At 38.5% G+C, this 21,958-nt stretch overlaps 3 protein-coding genes across 3 annotated transcripts; 2 read left to right on the top strand and 1 right to left on the bottom strand.

Annotated features, from left to right (window-relative positions):
• Positions 1 to 1,545: 1,545 nt before the first annotated feature.
• On the top strand, positions 1,546 to 3,735 carry LOC140938188 (homeobox protein ceh-30-like). Its single transcript, XM_073387707.1, is given in 3 exon segments — positions 1,546 to 1,663; positions 1,832 to 1,962; positions 3,619 to 3,735. Coding segments are annotated over 3 exon segments (366 nt in total).
• Positions 3,736 to 10,379: 6,644 nt separating this feature from the next.
• Positions 10,380 to 11,673, bottom strand: LOC140938757 (QRFP-like peptide receptor). The gene has a single exon (XM_073388285.1). The coding sequence runs from the start codon at positions 11,547 to 11,549 to the stop codon at positions 10,647 to 10,649; it is 903 nt and encodes a 300-aa protein (XP_073244386.1). The 5' UTR covers positions 11,550 to 11,673; the 3' UTR covers positions 10,380 to 10,646.
• An 8,104-nt stretch (positions 11,674 to 19,777) lies between these two features.
• LOC140938758 (homeobox protein ceh-30-like) lies at positions 19,778 to 21,510 on the top strand. The gene is made up of 2 exons (XM_073388286.1): positions 19,778 to 19,892; positions 20,031 to 21,510. Exons 1-2 carry the CDS (start codon positions 19,778 to 19,780, stop codon positions 20,561 to 20,563), a joined length of 648 nt encoding a protein of 215 aa, XP_073244387.1. The 3' UTR covers positions 20,564 to 21,510.
• Positions 21,511 to 21,958: the final 448 nt, after the last annotated feature.

Here is a 21,958-nt window from a genome sequence, read left to right as displayed (position 1 = left end):
ATGTTCACGAAATACGTCATTGTGACGTCATAATTACGTTTTTCGTGACAAAAACCGCGTCATAGCACCACATACACTAAGAATAAAAAACTACAATTTTGATTTTATGTAAGTTTGTGTCCTTGCTCCTGCGCCAATACATTCATTTTTCTCGCGCTTAAAATACCCCTAATTCTGACCATATATGGTCATTTGGATTTGGATTGAATTTCTTTAATTAGCTGTAACTTTACGTCTGTTTATCCGATTGAGAAGGGGTTTTCACCAGAAATCATAGAATTCTATGAGAAAACTAATTTAGTAAAGTTTTGACCATTTCTTTCCTGAATTTTTATTCTGATGCCGAATTTGGACATCATTTATATAATGACGGCCAAATAGTAGTCACATGGGATGAAAAAAAAAACAATTAACAGGTAATTTATCAACCTTCATCCCTGCCAAGTTTCGTCACTTTCGATGCATTCTACTTTTGTGTATGGCCTAAAACTCTCAGTTTTGAGAGGTATGGGAGAAGCCATAGCAACCGACCAGAGTGAAAAACAACAGCAGAAGGGGAAAAACAGAACGAGGGATAAGATTAAGTTGTGCTTTTTATCGGAGCTATTTTGTCTTCTATTTAAGCTTAAGCTTATATTCAAACCGGCCATTTTAATTAAATTCATTCATTTTCAATTGTGCATTCAGAACAAAAAATTAGGATTTCTTGTAGTTCCTGGAGTACCTCATATCCTTACCCTTTGAACAATCGTTTTTACTAATTGAAGCTGATTCTTCGACTTCTTTGTCATTTCGCGGTGTGTAGCGGCAAATGTTAGCATTTTGGAAAGATTTGAAATAAAAAGGCAGACAAAATGATAAATGTTTCAGTATGTATCTGATAACAAACAAAATACCAAATGGAAAGTGCTTGGTACGGTATTTACGCACTTGTTGTTTTTGTATCAGCTAGCTAGGTGGGTGGGGGGGGGGGGGGGGGGCAGCTTTATACGAGGATTAAGTTATTCTCTGTTGACACTATTTTCACATCCTTCTTCCCTTCTACTTTTAGGAAATTAAGTTGTTGTAAATTATGAATTAACGTTAAAATGACTGTCTTCCGAACAACCAAGCCCTGGAACAGTCGCTCAAAGAATCAGTGCAGGAGACGTAGAGCAAATGTCACTTGAACAAACCTCGCAATTACTAATGATCTACCCGGCGGGAAAGTAGCGTGTTTTATATCAATATGGCGAATAGCTAACTCGGATTGTATTGTGGAACATGATCGCGTGACCTAAAAAAATCATCATCACAATCTTGACTTCCGCCAATTCAATTATCCCAGGAGGGCTCCTCAATTATCCCAGTTCAGTCCACACCCGAGGCCTGGGGTTATTTACAATTTACAGAAAAATCTGGAAATCAAATTTGAAGAGAAGAAGGAATAACCCATATTCTCAACAATGATCAAGCAAACGCTCCATAAGCGTTTTTGATTTTTGTTTGGTTTGTTTGTTACTGAATGTAAACTCGTTCGATTGTTGTCCAAATCATGACAGATACATGGCATCGTTTACAATAAACGCGATATTGGGGCAGTCGCTCCCAAGACTAGATAAAACAACAGATCCTGAGCGGGACAGTGAGCCAAATAAACTGGTCGCAGACGCTTTCAGGGCAGGTTTGCTGTCTTTCAAGCTATCCTCTTCTGGCTAAAATGTAGCTTTCTCCTAGTACAGAATCTGCGACACCAAAAAGTCTGGTGATGGGGACTCCCTACGACCATGTAAAGCGGTTGTAATTTTCTTGTTGTGTTGTGTAGCGAGAGATGAATTTGTTGAGGGATAAGATAGTGAAGGAGAAGCAAACAAAGCACGAAGGCGAAGAAATGCTTTTACTTGCAGCCACTTAAAATCCTTGGAACAAATGTTCCACGACAAGAAGTATTTAATCATTAAAGGGGCTGTGTCACCGCAGTCCAGATCATTTTGTTTAATTTTGCCAATTACTCGCCCTCAATCGCTATGGAACTTAAGGTAAGCAAAGAAATTACATGTAAATGACAACATTAGAGATCTGAGACAAACGAATATGTCTCCTGAGCATTATTTTTGAAGTTGCAAGCAGCAGGGATCAACTTTGAAAAACTGTTGGGCTGAACATTTTTCAAAACCCTTAGTTCAAGTCGATCTTCTTCAGTTTTGCTCATCCGTGGCATCTGTCGTTTCTGTTATGTTATTTTAACCTTCCTGTAAAGTTTAAGCGGTTAATTTAACGGGCATTTTGTAATTTCCTAATTTGGCTGTATTTCGTGACACAGCTCCTTTAACCAGAGAAACAACTTGGCTATTAAAACCTTAATCTTACAGACACTGTTCAGTCATACTTTGTAATACCTATCGCACTCTGTAATAGAATTAGTCGCACTTTGTAATAAACTTGAAATGGATGGTAGGAGTACGAGTAAACCCAATAATAAGTATCATCATCGACATCACCAACAACATTAATAACAATAACAATGATAATTGTTTATTGTTATTACTATTGAGGATAATTTGTGTTGATGACTATTTATATAAATGCCACTTTTTAAACGGCCACCATAACACAGAGTAATTTACTATTTATTTCCAGCACCTAGGCATAAACCGTGATTGACACAATGACGTATTTTGATGTCATCATGAAGTCATGTTGAATCTATTCACAAATCCAATTCCGTAATTTTTCAATCAAAGCGAAGAATACTCAAACGGTAGGTGTCTGAAAAAATGAAGAGGTTGGTAAACGATCTCTTGGTAAACACATTAATTATCTTAAACAATAACGCCATTCATTGTTAAAGAAGGATCTTGAACCTTTTCGTGGCCTACCCGCAGAGGTCAAGTTTGTAAAAAACTGTGTAAAGTTAATACTCAGGGTATAACGGGAAATGTCAGCCCTAAAAAAAGTGTCATATTAAAAGGCGCAAAATGCCTTGTTACAACTTACATCGAGGATGGAAGTTGAGCATGAACGTTCGAGAATGCAATCATTTGTTATAATTAGTATCATCATACTTAAGATTTGCTTTTCGTGTTTGCATTTTTTTAGTTTTGTTATTTCAGATGGGCCACATTTAGCATACGGCGCATTTTCTGATCATTATGAATCTATTTTGTTTCGTGTCGGTTCTGGGGCATTCGAAATTTTCACAAAATTAGCGGTCATTGTGGCACAATGACGTGGGCCAATGATATGCAATAGTCAGATAATAACAGTTTTAATAACGATGATGACGATGATAACGATGATGACGATGATGATAATGATGATGATGATGATGATAATGATTGTACGATTATGATAATGATTGTGGCACTGTGTTGTTCTCGATGTTTGTGTTTTTTGGTTCTATGAAATATTAGTATTAAAATCTAGTTAAATCTCTGGTCATATGATCGCAGGTAATGAAACCGGGTTTTTTCGGTTCCCATGCTACTAGTACTACTTTCCTCCGCCCCAGCTTGAGAAATTGGTGCTGAAAACTGTTCACTGAAATGTTATTATTAAAATTATTGTTATTGTTGTTGATGCGATACGTTTTATTACAAAGTGCGACAGGTATTACAAAGTGCGGTGATTACTTCAAAGTGCGATAGCACAGACACTCAAATTAAAACGTAGTTCCAGGATCGGCGAACAAAGTGGAAAAAACAGGTGGCACCGGACTTTAGGCCAGCTAAAGATTGGAGGGGAGACACTCAGTAGTTTATAGTCATATGCAGGCAGGTTTTTCTTAACATGGGTCTGGGTCTGGGTCTGGGTCTGGGTCCTTTACATCAACTACCTATACAAATCTTTAACTATGTCTACGGCAACATGTTCTTGCAACTATTTACAACTCGGTTTGGTTATCATATGGTTAATCAATAATATGGTCACTTCCTACTCTGTGCCAGTCATCGTTAGAAGTGTGTGGTTGAGCCATGTCAAAAAACACGAGTGGGCCCCAACACCGTAATATGAGGAATTTGCATAGCAGTACGTGGTGACTTAAGTTGAGGGTCTTAATGTACAGTGGAATCCCGATCATTAGAACTTTCGGGAAGAAGGGAGACTGACTGAATCAGTATACAGTAGTCACTAGTGCGAACTATCAGGAGGTTAAAATAACAGTGTTTGACAAGGGAAAGGAAGTTCCGTTATCGCCCGGTTCGAGTGATCGGTAGTCTCGAGAAACCTAGGGTTCGAGAACTCGGGATTACAGTGTGGAGAATTGCAGTGACAAATAGTTAATTTTTACCCCTATCAACGAACGCTATGACATTAAATTTATTACTTTGAAAAATCGACGCATTGATTGAAGCCACGACGGAATAATAAAACAGGAAAATGCCAAGAAGCTAATCAGATTCTTTAAGCTCTCTGCTCTCTGCTCTCGGATATAAACAGCCATATGCATGATGGAATGTAACAACAAATTGTGTGACTGACAAACAAGTTCATTCGCACTCAATCGAAGTTCATAGTACGAGTTTATAAACAGAAATAGTTAATGTTCTGCGTAGCTTTTTATAGCCGAGACCATTTAGCTTTAGAACTTAAATGTTTACCTTTCATTAAAGTCATTTATTATATAAACACATAAACCTTATGGCACTTCCGAAGACTGGGATTTATAACCTGAAACTTGTGGTCATTCAGTACTGTATGGTTGTATTAAATTTATATCAAAATAACTAGGCTGATTGCAAGAAATGTTTATCTTGTAAATACAGTGTAAATGGACGATCAGTATTGAAACCGACATTCGTGGCGGAGTATAACGAAAAAAGTGAAAGAAGGTAAAATCAGTTATGGCGGTGTATAGTACGTGCACACACAACATAACTTAAAATTAAACTTTGGTTACAAAATTTTAAATGCACATTCAGCCGAAAAAAGGACATTGAATTATTATCGCAAAAGTAATGTATACTTTGAGTAAGAAGTATGCCCCAATAACATTTTCTATAGAGACTTCTTGATCACCACTTTCCGGCGGATGCGTTGTTCGGTGAGGAAATGCGTGTGCTTAAAAGCTTTCTCTGATTTTCGCTGGAAAACGCCACAGTAACTTGTAAAGGTCTCTTAAAAATAGGCATCAATGAAACAGTATCTTTATCGTGCTCTGTGCTTTAACATTCTTAATGATTTGCATTCTTAAGATCAGATTATCCAATCCGGAGTCGAGGAAAGCTATTGTTACCTTTGATTGGATACTCAGTTCAGAGTAAAGCAATCTCTAATAGTTGACAGTGGTCAGTACGTTTAAGCATCAAGCCATATTTGAAAAATTAAGTTCGCGCTGTAGCTTTCATAAATCGAGGACCAGTCAATGTACTATTCATTTATATTGACCGCTTTAGATACACCAACTTTACACTAAGGAGTGGGATTGGGCAGATCGATTTTAATTTCGGGGCTTCAGCAGTAAGGTCTCTTAAAACCACAGGAAGAGGTAAGCTAGACAAAGCTTGTCACAGAAGGAAGACGGTATGCAAATGAAATTATTTTTTGCAAGGCAAAAGGGTGAGAGAACTTTACAAAACTCCATTGATCACCCAAAGAGCAACCAAAAAAGTACTGGCTCTTATACATAATTACGCCAGACGAACAAATTTCACCACCAGGCCTCGCTTGTAAACAAAATTCTTTGCCTTTGCACTCTTTGTGCGTGGTATTCTTTTCAACTCTGTTGGCTTGGGAATTCATTTACGCAAAATGTTACATTACAACTTAAAAACTAGACTTGGTGGTGGTGAAATGTGCTCGTCTGACGTAAGCGTGCATAAGCGCTACCCTGAACCGATGCAGTTTCGTGGATAGTTCAGACAGCTCTGATTTCTGATGTCAGTACAGTTAGGGAGCAAGGGTGGCGCAGTGGAGCACTCACCTCCCATCAATGTGGCCCGGGTTCAAGTCCCGGCTTTGACGCCATATGTGGGTTGCTCCGAGAGGTTTTTCTCCGGGTACTCCAGACAAGAGGTTTGCCATCTCCTCGAAAGCCATGATATTTCCACGATAAGTTGGAATCAAATGTTATGCTGAATGAAGACTTAGAACAATCAACTTATTTAATAGGTATACCTATTAAATAATACATATTAAATTAAAATATTATTACATATTACATATACCTATTAAATTTAATAGGTATACCTATTAAATAAGTTGACTGTTCTAAGTACTTCTTAAGCATAACATTTGATTCCAACTTATCGTGGAAATATCATGGCTTACATCCTCAATTTTAATGCAAAGAGACTGATTAGTCTTACGTTTATTGGAGTGAAAAAGAATAAAATTAGTTTTAGAGTTACTACAAGTCCTAATAGAGTAGTACTTCATGATCCATTCAGCAACAGACTATAGTTAAGTTCCTGATTTACTTGTGTTTTTTCAAGGTTACTTAGGTTTTTACTAGAAAAATAAAGGTTAGAATTATCATCAAACTAACAAGAATAAAATGTCAGTAAGCTAACAGTATTAGGCAAATTTTTTACATATAATAAAAATAAATTAAAGTAGTCGAAGAACTGATCCTTGTGGAACACCACAGGTCACTCAGGTAAGGAGGAGTTTTGACCATTCAACACATACAAACTGCTCTCTTTGGGATGAATAAGATTTAAACCATTCATGTACTCTATAATAGTGGAGCTTAGTTAATAGAATCAGTGCATGGTTAACAGAGTCAAAACCTTTTTTCAAATCTATAAACACGTCACTTTCAAATTCACTATTATCAATGGACTGGTGAAAAGATTCCGTGATAGAAATAAGTGATGCGTGAGCGACCCTTGTCCCTGAAACCAAACTGAAGTGGGCAAAGTATTTATAATTCTTCCAGATAACTATAGAGACGTTAAAACATGGCTTTTTTCAAACAGTTTGCTTAAGTTGGAGAGAACGAAAATTGGTATATAATTTTCCTTGTGAAATCTAGAGCCTTTCCTGAAGACAGGGGTAACCCGTGTTAATTTCAATTTATAAGGAAAATTGCCACTTGTAAAGGAATTATATATTAAAAAAGCTAGATGCTCAGATATATGCTACTTAATAATTTTCAAAATAGTAACAGGTATACTGAATGGACCCGAGAAGACTTGCTAGTATTCATATTACCCAGTTCGGTCCACACCCGAGGCCTGGCGTTATTTACTATTACAGAAAAATCGGGAAATCAAATTTGAAGAAAAGAAGGAATAACCGATATTCTCAAAAATGCTCAATCAAACGTTCCTAACGTTTTTGATTTTTGTTTTGTTTTGTTTTGTTTGTTTGTTGAATATAAACTCGTTCGATTGTTGTCCAAATCACAGATACATGGAATCGTTTTCAATAAACGCGATATTGGGGCAGTCACTCCCAAGACTAGATAAAACAACAGATCCTGAGCGGGACAGTGAGCCAAATAAACTGGTCGCGGACGCTTTCAGAGCAGGTTTGTGTCTTTCAAGCTATCCTCTTCTGGCTAAATGTAGCTTTCTCCTAGTATAGAATCTGCAACTACACCACTGGCGATGGCCGGGGATATTGCTTACTACCATGTAATGCATGCGGTCCTAATTTGAATTTTTATTTTCTTGTTGTTGTGTCCTGTAGGGAGAGATGAATTTGTTGAGGGTGAACCATGTGAAAAAATACGAGTGGGCCTCAACACCGTAATATGACGAATTTACACAGCAGTACGTGGTCAATGAATTAAGTTGAGGGTTCTTGTAAATTGGAATCCCGATCATTCGAACTTTCGGGAGGGAAAGAAACTGAATCAGTATACAGTAGTGTGAACTATCAGGAGGTTTGAAAAATCGGATTAAAATAACAGTGTTTGAGAAGGAAAGGGAAGTTCAGTTATGGCCCGGTTCGAATGATCTGTAGTTTCCAGAAACGAGGGTTCGAGAACTTGGGATTACAGTGCGAAGAATTGCAGTGACAGATGGTTAATTTTTACGCCTGTCAACGAACGCTATAATATTACCTTTATTACTTTGAAAAACCGACGCATTGATTGAAGCCACGACGGGGATAATTAAACAGGAAAATGCCAAAAAATCAGATTCTTTAAGAATTAACTGCGTGTGAACGTATAAACAGCCATGATGAAATTTTACAACATAGTACGAGGTTATAAACGGAAATAGTTAATGTCCTGCGTAGCTTTTTATAGCTGAGACCATTTAGCATTAGAACGCAAATGTTTACCGTACAGTTCGTCACGATTTAAAAATACATTTAAGTCATTCATTATGTAAACACGAAAACCTCATGGCATTTCCGAAGACTGAGATTTATAACTTGAAATTTGTGTTCGTTCAGTATGGTAGTAATTTATATCAAAATACCTAGAGATCCCTAGACCGATTTCTAAGAAATGAATTTCTCGTATAAATGCAGTGTAAATGGACGATCAGTGTTGAAAGCGACATTGGTGGCGGAGAATACGACGAGAGGTAAAATCAGTTAATGGTACATGTATGAAGTGTACACAGCCCTTTCTTACCTGGCAATCCGGATTCCGGAATGCGGTGAATTTTTGCTTGTGGAATCTGGAATCCTTGGCTTTGGAATCCGGAATTCAGCTTCAAGGATCCAGAATACGACTAACGATTGGAATCTGGAATCTAAGTTCTACTGAAAAAGAATCCGGAATCCAATATCTGGAATCTGGAATCCATAGCCTGCGCGGTGCATACGTCTACCATTAATCTTAGGGAGCTTATAATACCATCAGGTGGAGAGCTTGTCATGCTTCTCAGCAAGATTTTGTTGGCTTCTTTCAGAAGGAGATGCTGTTGATCCGTTATTAAATGTAACTGAAGCAACTACAAGGACGTCGACGACGACGACAACTTCAACAAAAAGCAGTAGGTTTAATGATCAAAACAACCGCTCTGCACGTGCCTCACACTTTTTAGTACATTTCTTTGATGTCCACTGCACGATAGGCTCGATTTCCGCCGTCTCCTGGGTCCGGTCTTTGATCCTCCCCGAAGAGAGACGGCCGCTCTTTCGGGGGGATGAGTGCGGGCCCATTTTCCCGAACAGGGGCTAGTAATCGAGGCTTACTACACGACTACGAGGTGTAACCTCGTAATTTGACGTTTTATGTAGAACGTGGACATACGACGACGAATTTTCCTACCTCTTTAATTTTGAACTCGAATAGAATTCTTAAGAATTCAACTCCAGGAAAAGTCGCCTGCATTTGACATATTGAGCGGGTCCAAATAGACGCGATTAAGTTTGAAAGAACGCAAATTCATTTTTTTAGCGACGCTTTCACTGCCGTCGTCGTCGTCGTTCCCTGTTGTTGCACAAAGGAAATTGAAGACGACTGTACGCGGGCTACGGAATCCAGTGCTTTGAATCCGACATCCACAGCGTGAAATCCATATTCCAAGACTGTCTTGGATTACCTTACATGAGGCCTGTGTAAGATTTTAACATCAACTCATTTTTTACTTAGATCAAGACACCACTTGAGTCCCTCAAATCGGCATTCAACCAAAGAACACAGATCGAGCCATAATTATAGTAACATTTTACGAAATAGATCTTTGGCTTACTGTCAAGCTGTCTTGTGAGAAAGTGTTTTACACTACCGTGTTTACTCAATTAAGCGCTCTTCTCGAATAAGCGCCGCATTTGAGATGTGGAAATTTAATGAGCGCTTATTTGAGTCATACGATACTTGAAAACCGGGTTTGAATGTGAAAATATTATTAGTTCAAACTCTCTTCGGCAAAGTGAGCTCTATTCTGAGCTCTATTCAAAGTGAGCTCATTTTAATGAAAATAACTACTCAAAATAAAGAAAAAATAACGACTAGCCGAATATTTATCCTTTAATTCATTGGTCCTAATTCAGCGAGCATAAAATTTTAATTTCTTAATCAAGGATTGATAAGATAGCAACGATATTTATTAAAAATCTGCTAACTTCAGATGGGAGAATATGATTGCATGTCCGAACGGATAAGTTATTACGCCATAGGCCCCTCTCGAAAACATGATTGAACTGCGGCAGCAAAGAATATGCATACTTATGAAGTGAAAAGCCCTTCTAAAACTTGTTTTAAGTGCAAACTGACTAAGGTATTGCTCGGGGGTATTGTGTGTCTTTCAGCAGGAGTGGAACTGTTTCTCATTTTTTGGCTTTACTAAAAAGTAAAGTTCATTCATGTACAACAGCTGCAGGTGCGACTTGGACGTCACCTAGATAACTCTTGATACACAAGCGATCTTGACTAAATTGAACATCCTGCTAGAAAATTTGTTACTCAAGAACATGATAAAAAACTTTGAATTCAGCAGGTTTATCAATACTTTGCATCTGGCGTGCCTGATTGTGTATTTAACAATGCCAGTCTCACTCTAATTTCAAGCCTTCAGTACGTAATTTGAATATTTTACAACGCAATCACGTGTACCCAATTCCAATAAGAATTACTACCAGCGTTTCTATATACAGCTCCGCGCGCGAGCTAAAATTTTTAATTTGGCCCTTGGACGATATTGGTGTGTTCAAGGCGAAAGTTTAACCCAATTTATTCGTCGCCGTTGATAGTGCCAAGGGTTAAAACGATTATTATTCAAGAGCGGGAAGCAATTATAAAATTTGCAACTGTCATATAGTCAAGACTCAAGAGATCTTTCTCGCTCCTGAAACGATATTCCTTTCCAGAGATCTTTTAAGCCAGATCTGTAATTTGCACTTTGAAATCCATACACAACTGGGTTCACCGAGCAGCTGGCGTAGACAAGTAAATACGACAACTTATAAAACACCTTCTGGGTTGAGATTTGGATGGCTGAGACGGTAATAAAAGGCAAAAAGCATATCAAAAACAAAACAGAGATAGTTATTAAAAGCTTAGTGATTTTTTGTTTATCTTTGATGTCTTGTTCTCTGCTATGATCGTTCGGTGGAAGAACTTTCTCCAAATAAAGAGCTCTTACAATCTTTAAATAACAGATGCACATGATACACAGCGAAATACTGACTATTGATGCTAAAAAACACCAATACACTCTTGAAGCGTTGCCACTCGGCCAAGCTATAAAACAATCTTGAACGTTTTCCGCATACTCCTGCTTGACAAATAACGGCATGACAAGTACGATTGAAACTCCCCAGATAAAGCAAATCGCAATAGGAACTCGTCGTTTTGTCAATTTCAAGCGCAAATCCATAGGTCTTAGGAGAGCATTATGCCTTTCAAAAGCAATGAGAGTAAAGGTCAGGCCAGAGACCAACAAAGTTACACCGGCAACGAGATGCATGCTAACAAACTTGCATAAAAAGTTTCCTAGGCTTCCTCTTGGATGTTCAAAGAAGCGGAGAACGATGCCCGGTAAACAGAAAAGCAAAGAAATCACATCCGACACGGCCACGTTAGCCAAAAGCAGATTAACAGTCGTGTGCATGCAACGCCGTTTTCTGACTACTGTAATCAATAAGGAATTTCCAATAACTCCTAATATGAAAATAATAACATAGAAAGGCAGAAGAACAGTATCCACCGTTCCAGGTTCCATTTGTTGGGAAACGCCAAGTCAATAAGCAATGAAGGTCTTGACTGATATCGCTTTCAGATGATTTGGCTAAGAATCATCTTGCTACTAGAGTTATCCTATGGACTATGATCTCATGAATCATATTAATTTTGCATGTGATATGCAAAAACGCGCCTTTTTTCTTTGGCACCTTTATTTAGGTCAATTTCCATAAGAAAAGCCTTGACTGCTTATATGGGAACGTTTCCAATTACTGCAGTTGCCTTGGAGCAAAAGAGACAATTTTATAATAGAGGTGCAAAAATTAACAAAGACAGGCTCAAGTTTTTTTTTAGCATTTCGGTTTTAATATACCCTTATCAATTAACCCCACACTGTGAAGTATTTTTTTCCTTTTAACTCCAATCAGGTTTTTGGTAGTCTTTACGGTCTTTTTTTTCACCTGGCGACACTTTCGAGTATATGAGCAAAAAAACTAATCGCGTTCAATTTATTTATTTCAGAGGACATAATTCCAGGTTAATGTTTCACAGAGAAACAATTCATTACTAGGAGACACCATGCATGTAACAAACCCACGAACAATACGATACTCTCTGTAGCAATTTTATCAATGTATTCTTCACGCGTCCTCTTTTTTTTCGTGTATGATCTCTGCGCTATAACTATGGGCCAAAAACTAACTTGTGTTCTACACGGGCAAATAAACATTAATCTAAATATTTTTAAGATTAAAACAAGATAATAAATTTTGCCCTGAAGTCATGACGTTCGTGTTGGTGGAATTTCAATTAAAAAGGTTTATTCGCCAAACGGACGATATTGGATGTTTCTCGGAACATATTATTATAAGCTATCAGGGGCACCCAACGAGAATATAGTTCAAAACCACTTAAACATAGTATTGTTGAACGTACTTTAGTATTTAACGGTAAATATAGACAGATTTTTATCCCCTAAAAATTTTTCACCTGTTCGGATTTCCTAGCTGAAAGTCTAGTGATCCGAAAATTATAGGGATCAAAACTTACCTTTTCGAAAATTTCAGCCAGAAAAAAGGCTCTCGAAAATTCTAGGTGACTTTTTTTAGGGTAAAATTCCGTTAAAAATGGGCAATTATACCATTTTTAGATGTTCGAAAATCCTAGGAGAGGCGGGCAAGCAAGAAATTTTAAAACAAATGTTCCGAAAATTCAAGACCTCAAATCGTCTTCCGAACAGATGTTTTCCGAAAATTGACGTTGGGTGCCCCTGATCTGAGCTATTCATAATACTACAATGAACGCCCCCGGAAATGCTTTTATTTTCTGTTTCAATAAGAGTCAAACCTTCCCGCGCAAGCGACCAAAGAAATGACTCGAATATTGAGTAGTTGTAAACGAAAAGTGCAGTGGTTGATTACCACTTACGACTATGGAACTACACTGGGAGCATTTTACGAAAAGTCGCCTTGACGCATCTACCTTTTAAAAGAGAATTTTAATAGTTTAAAATTTCTAAATATTCAGTAATTAATGAATGAGGCTGAGTATGAAGAATTATGGACCCCCCGTGAGAATAGTCTGTGTAGAAAGTTTTTTTAGTTGGAATTTTTGGAGAACAATTTGAAAAGAAAGCAGTTCTAACTAGGGAACGGTGGAGACTAAAAAAACTATACTTGTACGGGAAATTTTTTGCCAGGGGGGGCGGTGGACCATTTGCCCAAAAAATTATCGCAAGTGCCCCAAATTTTTACAAAAGAGTCGAAAAGAAACGAGGACCCTATTGCAACAACATAGGCCGTACTGGCGTATGAAGGTGGCTCGATACAGTTTTTCTGGGTCAATACTAGGTTTGAGCATAAACTACGTCGCCATAAACAAACATTAGGAAAATTGCCACCACAGTAAATGAAAATTTGTCTTGATCAGGGTTGCAATGACATCAGAGTTGTCATAGCATCGAAATCACGCCACTACCTATTTTACTTCAGCAAAATTAAAAATTCTCGGCACTGGCAACCTTAAAAAATCGTTCACAGGAGCTTTTTTCGCCAATACGGTCTTCTCGATGTTTGCAAAGTTTAAGCAAAATCCTTAAGAGCTTTATCGAGATAGTTTGGGATGAAGTTTTCACCGTTAGAAATACGGTAAGAAAAGGAAAATCGTGAGGTTTGGCCGTTATCTGTAGAAACAAAGCGCTTTTGACATGCAATTTCACCTCATAGTAGTTTTAAAAACGTGTGTGAAAGATCGTGGAGATAGCTCTGCCCGATTGCTAGAAAGAACGATTTGATTAGTATGTATCGCGGCGCTCTTGTTAGCGGTTTTGTATACATTTCGGTTTACTTTAACAAATTAGCGGATAATTTTAAACCACTCGATAGATTTTTTAAAAGAATTAAGATTCTTCTCGTAATTCAAACTGAGAATTAGTCAGCCACTCCTTCGTTTTCAGACCCACCCTGTTCTTCGAGTGGAGATGATTCTAGAAAGTCATGCGAAAGTTTATTCTAATCAATTCACGAATGGACAGCCCATTCCAGCTAGTGCAGTGCAGTACGATGCCCAACAATAACAAAAAAATAAATATGTAAATTACTCATCACATGTTAGGCGATTACTGTCTCGTGTGAATGTAACTGGATTATTACGCCGACTTCAGGTTAATATTCAGGTCTTCAAAATAACTAAATAAACATAGAGACGTCTTTAAAAACAGTCTTTGCCCAAATTTTCTCTTGCTACCCAAAAAATCTGAGTTGCCCAAAATTTGGGGGGGGGGCTGCAGCCCCCCTCGCCCCCCCCCCCCCCCCCCCCCGGCCCGTACGCCTATGGGAATTTACAATAAGGAAGTCTAGGACTAGAAAATAAAAAATGTGCCCTGCTATATCCTTTAATCTCCCGGGAATTCCTTATTAACTGTTGCCAGATAAGCTCACTAATAGGGCACTTTCTGATATTTAAAACTGAATAATTAGAGATAATATAGGACTCAGCTGCACTTCAGAAAACCTTTTTATATATATAGGTACCCAGCCTTCTGAACGCAGTCACAACGAGAGAGAACTAGCTAGGCACTAGCTGCACTTCTTGGAGAGAGACTGACTTGGGGCTTGCATCGGGTCAGCTGTATTAAACGTTAAGCACCTGTTAGAAAGCTGGCTCGCCCTTCAAACGGCCGGGTTGAATACTGACGCGACTCTCTAAAAATTCAAATGAAATGGGAGACTTCTACGCGCAGGTTTTTTCTCTTAGGAAGGCTAAACTGAAAGCACGAACTGACCGAAACTGCAGCAAACATGGTCTGCTACTCCTCCAGACTTGAACCAAACACAGATTTCTGTTCATTACTGAACACAGTTCTTCGCCTTCATATCTGCTTCTAAATGTCATAGATGCACCCTCACTGCAAGTATTTGTGTGTTAAAAAGAACGTCACATTTAGACTGAAAGGAACTCCGGTATCTATGGTTCGCTGAAGCCATGGGTGTTTACAGGGTGCTGGTTTGTATACCACCTCATTGCGTTGTTATAGAAGCTTAGTATTTGTGTCTATCCATAAAAGACTGGATTGATAGGACACGAAAGCAGCTGCGAAAGGGTGAGTTTCTGTGGTAGCCAAGCTGACAGCGTTTCAGTCTTAATGTCGCCGAAAGATGTTTGTCTCAGACAAGAATGATAAGAAGTGCTTCTGTGCTTACCTGAAAGATGTCTATGTTCGCACCATCTCTTACTTATCCCCATTATCTGTTTAGATCAGAAACAGTTCTTTTCGGTGACATAGAACAAATTAATAGAAGGCAGATTAAACACCTCAAGTAAACAGCGGTTTGAATATCCGTCATCCATGAATGAGACCAATATAAATTGGGTGCCTCAAGTCATTAAGTCAGAGGGGAGACACTAGACCGGGCACACCAACTCTGGAACAGTGTTTTGAACGACAAATTTACGAGACTTCAGTTTTCCAGTGGCAACACGTATTTTTTTAAAATTCATTCCCGGGACTTCTATGAACAGACCCTGCCGTTGCTACAGCTGTAACTGAGAACCTTCATAAGCTGCTTTAGCTCTGTGTTTTAGGCAGGGTAACACCTATTCAAAATACCAAAATGTATTCAGCCAAACCCCTATTTACACGTTTTTTTGTGGATGTTCTCATGAAAGACCACCCGCGCTCTAGAGAGCTGGACGCAGGGTCTGTTCTCTCGATTCCCTCCATAAACGATAATAAAAAAACATACAGATATAAAAACAAAACAAAAACAATTAAAATAGAATTGAATAAAGTAAAATATGTTAGTAAAATCGAACTAGTGGTCTATTATCAATGCTGCGTTCTGACTGGTTGAGCTACCACTAAGCCATATGTTATACCTACTAGTAGCAAAAAGCAACGGCTTTGAAAACCAAAACAATGGCGGCTGAATCGCGTTTTGTTAGCTAAAGTTGTTTAGTCTCGATATTTTTGACCAACTTGTTGAATTTCGCTAAAAACAATTATTTCTCTCGCCCTCATGGCCTTCGGCCTCATGGGCTATTGACTCAGAGCCCATTCGTGCTCGAGAAATAATTGTTAATTATTATTCATTTAAAATATTTCCCTTATGTTCAATCACGGTTTTACATGTTTGTTATGAGGTTGAACCCAGAACCCAGGCTAGTGTGTAAGGCGTAGGATTGGGCGCGTCCAAGGGTCATATGACCCTATAAGGAGATTTAGATGACCACCACTATCTATTTGGCCTGCGAGCAAGCTCTCCTTTTGGGCGAGCAAAGCGAGTCTCGCGAGAACGCGCGAGACTCTGCCCCTCGCGGCTTCGCCGCTTGTTCGCGCGTTCTCGCGAGACTCGCTTCGCTCGCCCAAAGAGGAGAGCTTGCTCGCAGGCTACTATCTATTTTGTTATGCCCGCCGAGTCAGAAACAGTGAAACAAGGGGAGGAACCCTTCCAAGAATTGTCACAAAAGTTTTGTGTGTGTTTGATTGTCGTTGGTGGAGTTGATTGCTGTTCATCAATTACAACTTGTTGCTTAATGTCTGTTATTATTAACTTCTGCAATAAGATCATCAGGAACGGAAAATCCGATAATAAGTCTAATTACTGCTATATTTACTTATGAGCCATTTGCTTATTTCCCTTCACATTAACTGTGAGTGAGTATTATTGAAATCTTAAAAACGCCCTGTTTAATCTAGTTTAACGAACATCCCTCAGTGTTCCTTTGAAGCCAACGAGACGCGTGAGTTCAATAGGAGACAAGGATGTCAAACAATTCACTCTCTGAACATTTTTTTATACTTGGTATTTGAATTATTCTACTCATTCAGTTCAATTCTATTTTTAATCGTTTTTTCCTGACCCTTGAAGAGCTTTCAATAATGTGGGATGAAACGGGACAATTTTCACGATCTAATATCTTCCTAATGTTCAAGCCAAGAAGCAGCTTTGCAATAAAACCGGATTTGCGTGTAACGCCCGCTACTCGTTTCAGCCGCAGCCAAATACCGTTTACTGTCCTATAAGTATATTTTAAATAAATCAGGAAAACCACTTACCACAGGGTAATAAACGTTTGTAAACAAATGCTCGAGATTAAACAAACTACTCACAATAAGATAACATTACAAACCACGTTTCCCTATTGATTTGGAAAATTTCCTTGCGCAAATGAATTTTGTGAACTAGCTGAATAACTCTAACTATTGATAAGAACTCACTGAAAGAGAAGACAACTTAAAGATAATTAACACACATAAACTATAGCCTTCAGCCTTATAATGCTTATCCAATAAAGTTACTGATTAGGAAGTTAAGGGATAATAACTCTTATGATGGATTACTTAGTAAGAAAGGTAATACATTTGGTGGCCTCACTGTGGCGCCCTATTGCACGAAAAATAACTTTATTTCGACAAAGAGCGTTAGCTTTTGAAGTACGTATAAAACTCTTTTCTTTTTAAAATGGTCATTTAACCGCTATTGTGTCTTATTAAAAAATTGAGAAAGTCCCTAGTCCATCTTAAACAAAAATATTTTACTTTACGTTATTTGTATAATACGATAATAATAATAATAATCCCCCTTTCCACAGTTAACATGCAAAAAAATCAGCGCTGTAAAGCTGTGATAATTTTCAAATCATTTGAAATCTTCATAGAACCAGACTTTAGTCATTTCATACATGGAGGCACCTCTAATGATCTTGTAATGACCACAAAAATGTGAAAGTTCAATCGACTACGTGTGCAAGGCAGTTTTTTTGGACATTTAATAGTTTTAAGATCATCCGTAAATTAATTCTTCGTGGGGGGATTTTCTTTTGTAAAAGGTGCCACATCATTCGTCATCTTAACAGTGGTAGCCGCCCTTCGTGTGGAGTGGATGACGGCGCCGTCTTTATATCTATCAGATTATTTAGTTAACCCTTTAACCTGCTTAAGCTTTAGTTTGCAAGAGTTCCAAAAGATCATAAATCAAAAGAAATCATAAATTTCTTTTTGTAAATAAGTGGAAAGTAAATGTCACCGTTACAAAGGGCCTCAGACGAGGTTTCATTTGAATGGTAACACCAAAGTCTTTCGTCCATAGACTTAAAATGTTGAGTTTTTGAGAGAGATGGTCATGGTGACCCCATCATGTTACTATCAGAAAAGGCCATATTCTGACGGCACTCAAGAGTCAATTACTGGGAGCCTCCAGCAACTTTGAGTCAACCCTTTCCAGTTAAAATATATTTTTTTTAAAAATAGCAATCGGCTCCAGCTGCGGCACTATGATGCCCTGGGATGTACCTGGTGGAATAGTAAGATGTTACATGCGTTACGGTAGCGGGGACCGTGCGATCAAGAGAATGGGACAGAAAAAACAAAGCATAAAAAAGATGGGGATGGAAAAAGAACTGCAAGGGAGCTGGACTGGATCGCTTTGTGTTACCCTCTACCCACTCCCCCACCACCTGGCAAATCCCAGGGGGAGGACTCCCTTTTGAACCGGGAACTGGGATTCTAGTCGGAACTTTTAGAACTAAACCCCGCAGTAAAGGACTACTGAACTAGGCGTGGCGGAGGCTATATTTGACCCGGCTACACTGAAAGACCGTACTAAAACACACAACCAAAAAATACCTACGATAATTTTGAAAGCGCTTAGGATGCTGCCATCAGATACCGACACAGCTGGCCCCCACGGCGATTGGTTTCAGTTCATACAGTAATTTGTAATTTCGCGCAATCCCTGAATACCCAAGGTATTGGCTTTCGATTCAGCCTTGAAGAGAGAACAAAACCTGCAATTTCGTTACGCTAAACGAGACAACTAGTATCCTTGTCTCTTTCATATGAGACTTCTCCCCCTCCCCCTCCCCCTCCCCCTAAAAGACTAGGACCGGATGGAACTGTGGACGCCCTGCTATTTCCGTCTTCCTTTGCGGACATGTACAGTTTTCATTGAAGCTCATATGCCTAGTACTGATATAGTATTATTATTTCAGGTTATCTTTCCATAGCAAAATACAATTCTTGCCTTATTTAAAAGTTCCGTGCAATACTCTACTTTTCCTTTGCAACAACTAGCCAACAAGTTTTGTAAAATCATGCAAGGTGCCCTCTCCTTGTTTTCTCCTCCTTCCTCCCTTTTTGGAGGTTTAATATTTAGAGAATTTATCGCTATTTGGCTTTTTATTTGGTGGCTTTGCGCAGGATGTCGCTAATTAGGCAATTGTCAGGTCTAATAAGCTTGACATTTCTTGAATTAGTACGAAGTCTCAACACATTCAAATGCTCCACCAAAGCACAATAAAACTCTTTTACCGTCTGCACTTATGACCTCGCTTAAATATGTAAAGAAATCTAGTAGACGCAATTTCACAATAATGTGAGCGTCATCATTCCTAGCAGGAAGTCTGGTGTATTCTCACCGGCATCAGCTCACTGCTGAGAATACTGACTGCACTATCATCTTTAGAATCTTGAGCTTTTTCCACCCAAGCAGTTGATGATATATTTAGCTACCTGTCACACTCCAAGTGTGCGTCTCTGTTTAAGATTACCTCCAAACGTTTACCGGCGCTTTGTTTCTTTAAGTGGAAACATACGAAGGTTATCAGACAATACTTAGAGGCTGTCAAAGAGATTAATCGTGTCCGGATATTAGTAGAACAATGTTTAGCAGCTCTGGATAGTTGTTGATTTTATTACCTCGGCTGCGGCGCAAGTCGATGTTTGACATACCTTCCTTCTGTTCTTTCGCACGAAGTTGATTTAAGTGGATGGCGTCGTTTAGTATTGACTCAATTTTGGGAAGCGCTGGGCAAAAAAGTGAAAACTCATCAAATTTCTCAGCCTCACAAAGAGCTGATATATCAGGAAAGAAGACGGGAAAAGGTTAGTGTTTTTTAACTCCTTTCCTTGCCGTTATTCACTATCTAACAAGAGATAATGAGCTATCTAAGGTATCTTCAAGGGATTACTCATTTTGTCAGACTGATAAATCTACAGGACCGTTTACGCTTTTGCTTTCAGAAGACAACTTAGCCTGTACCTCAGAAGAAGAAAACGAAGCTGATAATTCATCAAACGAAAGTCTTGACGATGCTGGAGAAAATGAAACAGGATCCTTGCGCCGTGGTAATGTTTACATTAACAAGATACGAAGGAGAAGAACCGCTTTTACAAGCAACCAGCTGAAGTCTTTGGAGCAAAAGTTTCATGACAAGAAATATTTAACAATCACAGAGAGAAACAATTTGGCTAAAGGCCTTAATCTCACTGACACGCAAGTTAAAACATGGTTTCAAAATCGGCGAACGAAGTGGAAGAAGCAAATGGCGCCGGACTTTGAGACCAATTTGCGTTGGGAGGAAAAGAATTTATCGGCCATTTTTAGTCACCTGCGTACTCATTTTTCTTGCTGTGGGGAAGTTAACACTCATGTACCTCCATTGCAGGTTTATTATAATCCTATTCCCATTTTCCAACCTTCAAAAAACCTTCAAGTAGTCTATTCAAACATGTCTCTATATCCGTTGTCGTCTAATTACGGCTTTTGTGGTTAATCAGTCATAGGTCTTTGCCTTAACAAAGTGAACTGCATGGACTGACTCATACTTTGACTTCACTTGATAGGAGTTATAATGTAAGAGGTATTTGAGCCGGTCGGTTCATTGAAATGTGCGATTTGGCACGCGATCGATTCCAAACATGAGACCATATTGCAGCACAATCTTCTCGAGTCTTATTATTCAGTCGCATACCAAAAGGTGAAAAATAGGGATAGGAAATGGCACTTGTCGGGGTTTGAAAATGGCAAAACGTCAGTTTTCAAAAGGTGAAATAACTTCGCACTCACCGACGGAAAAGGAAAACCACGCCATGTTTTGAGTGGTGAATGACTCTCTTGGTCCAGATCGCATTTAAAGAAGACGCCCTTTTTCGAGGAGTCGAGGAACGGAAATTCTTATAAAACATATTCATGCGGAAATATACCAATTTAACGCTGTCAGAACTGTTTTCTTCTTGCTTTCCATTTTAAATGGAAATTGAAAAAGATACATTAGCTAATCAGTGACAAAAATTCAGTTAACCCAGGACCGGAACGACAGAAAAAAATTTTGACCGTGGTTTCTGTGTGAACAGCAAGATTACAAATGGTTATGAAACTCACCCGGCGCAAGTACTCAGGCAGGCCACAAGAATCGCTTATTTTAGAACACTGCGTGTTCAAGGCAACTGAAAAACAGTCATCACTAGTAAACTGTATGACTGAAATCGTGTAAAATTAATCATGGTTATTTAACAGGCATGCAGCAAAATTTCTGAATTTCGAGTTTTTGATGCGTTTGCTATGTCTGCTATGTAATATGCTGTGTATGTATTCGAGAGAGATATCATCGTCATCGGTTGGAAAGGACCCCATTTGATGTAAATTTGTTACTCATAAACATAGACAAATATGCTGTAGACTGATAGATTGTAAATATAAGAATAAACCAGTCATTCAGTACTTTTCGGCTTATCTTTCTTCGATCGTTTTCTGACATTGTAAAATGTAGAGGAAATTTAATTGAAATCCTTTTTACAGTTAGTCTAATTAACTCAAAACTAGCATCCGAAGGGAAAAAAAAATTCAAAAAAGTTTAAAATTTGAACATCAAACAGTTCCCATTAGATGAATTGCTAAGAACTCAAAGTCTTTTTTTCTACTTAGTTTCCCTTAAAATTGTTGGAGCGGTGTCCATTATTCTCGGTACTTCATTTTATTAAGTTCAGTTTTCCAAGTTTAAGTAGACAGATCGTCCCCAGAAGGAAGATCGAATCTACTGAAATGCTGATCAATAATGACCGAGCATAGTACGAATAGCATATCGTCTGGCCTATTGAAAAAATCCTTCAGGGATTTATCCTACAACCGGAGATAAAGGTTAACGTTTGTGCTTCGCTTTAACAGTAAC

Source organism: Porites lutea, chromosome 5 (assembly GCF_958299795.1).
Source record: "Porites lutea chromosome 5, jaPorLute2.1, whole genome shotgun sequence".
In the NCBI taxonomy this organism is placed as follows: domain Eukaryota; kingdom Metazoa; phylum Cnidaria; class Anthozoa; order Scleractinia; family Poritidae; genus Porites; species Porites lutea.
The sequence above is the reverse complement of the archived record's forward strand: the minus strand, read 5'-3'. Positions and strand labels throughout refer to the sequence as shown.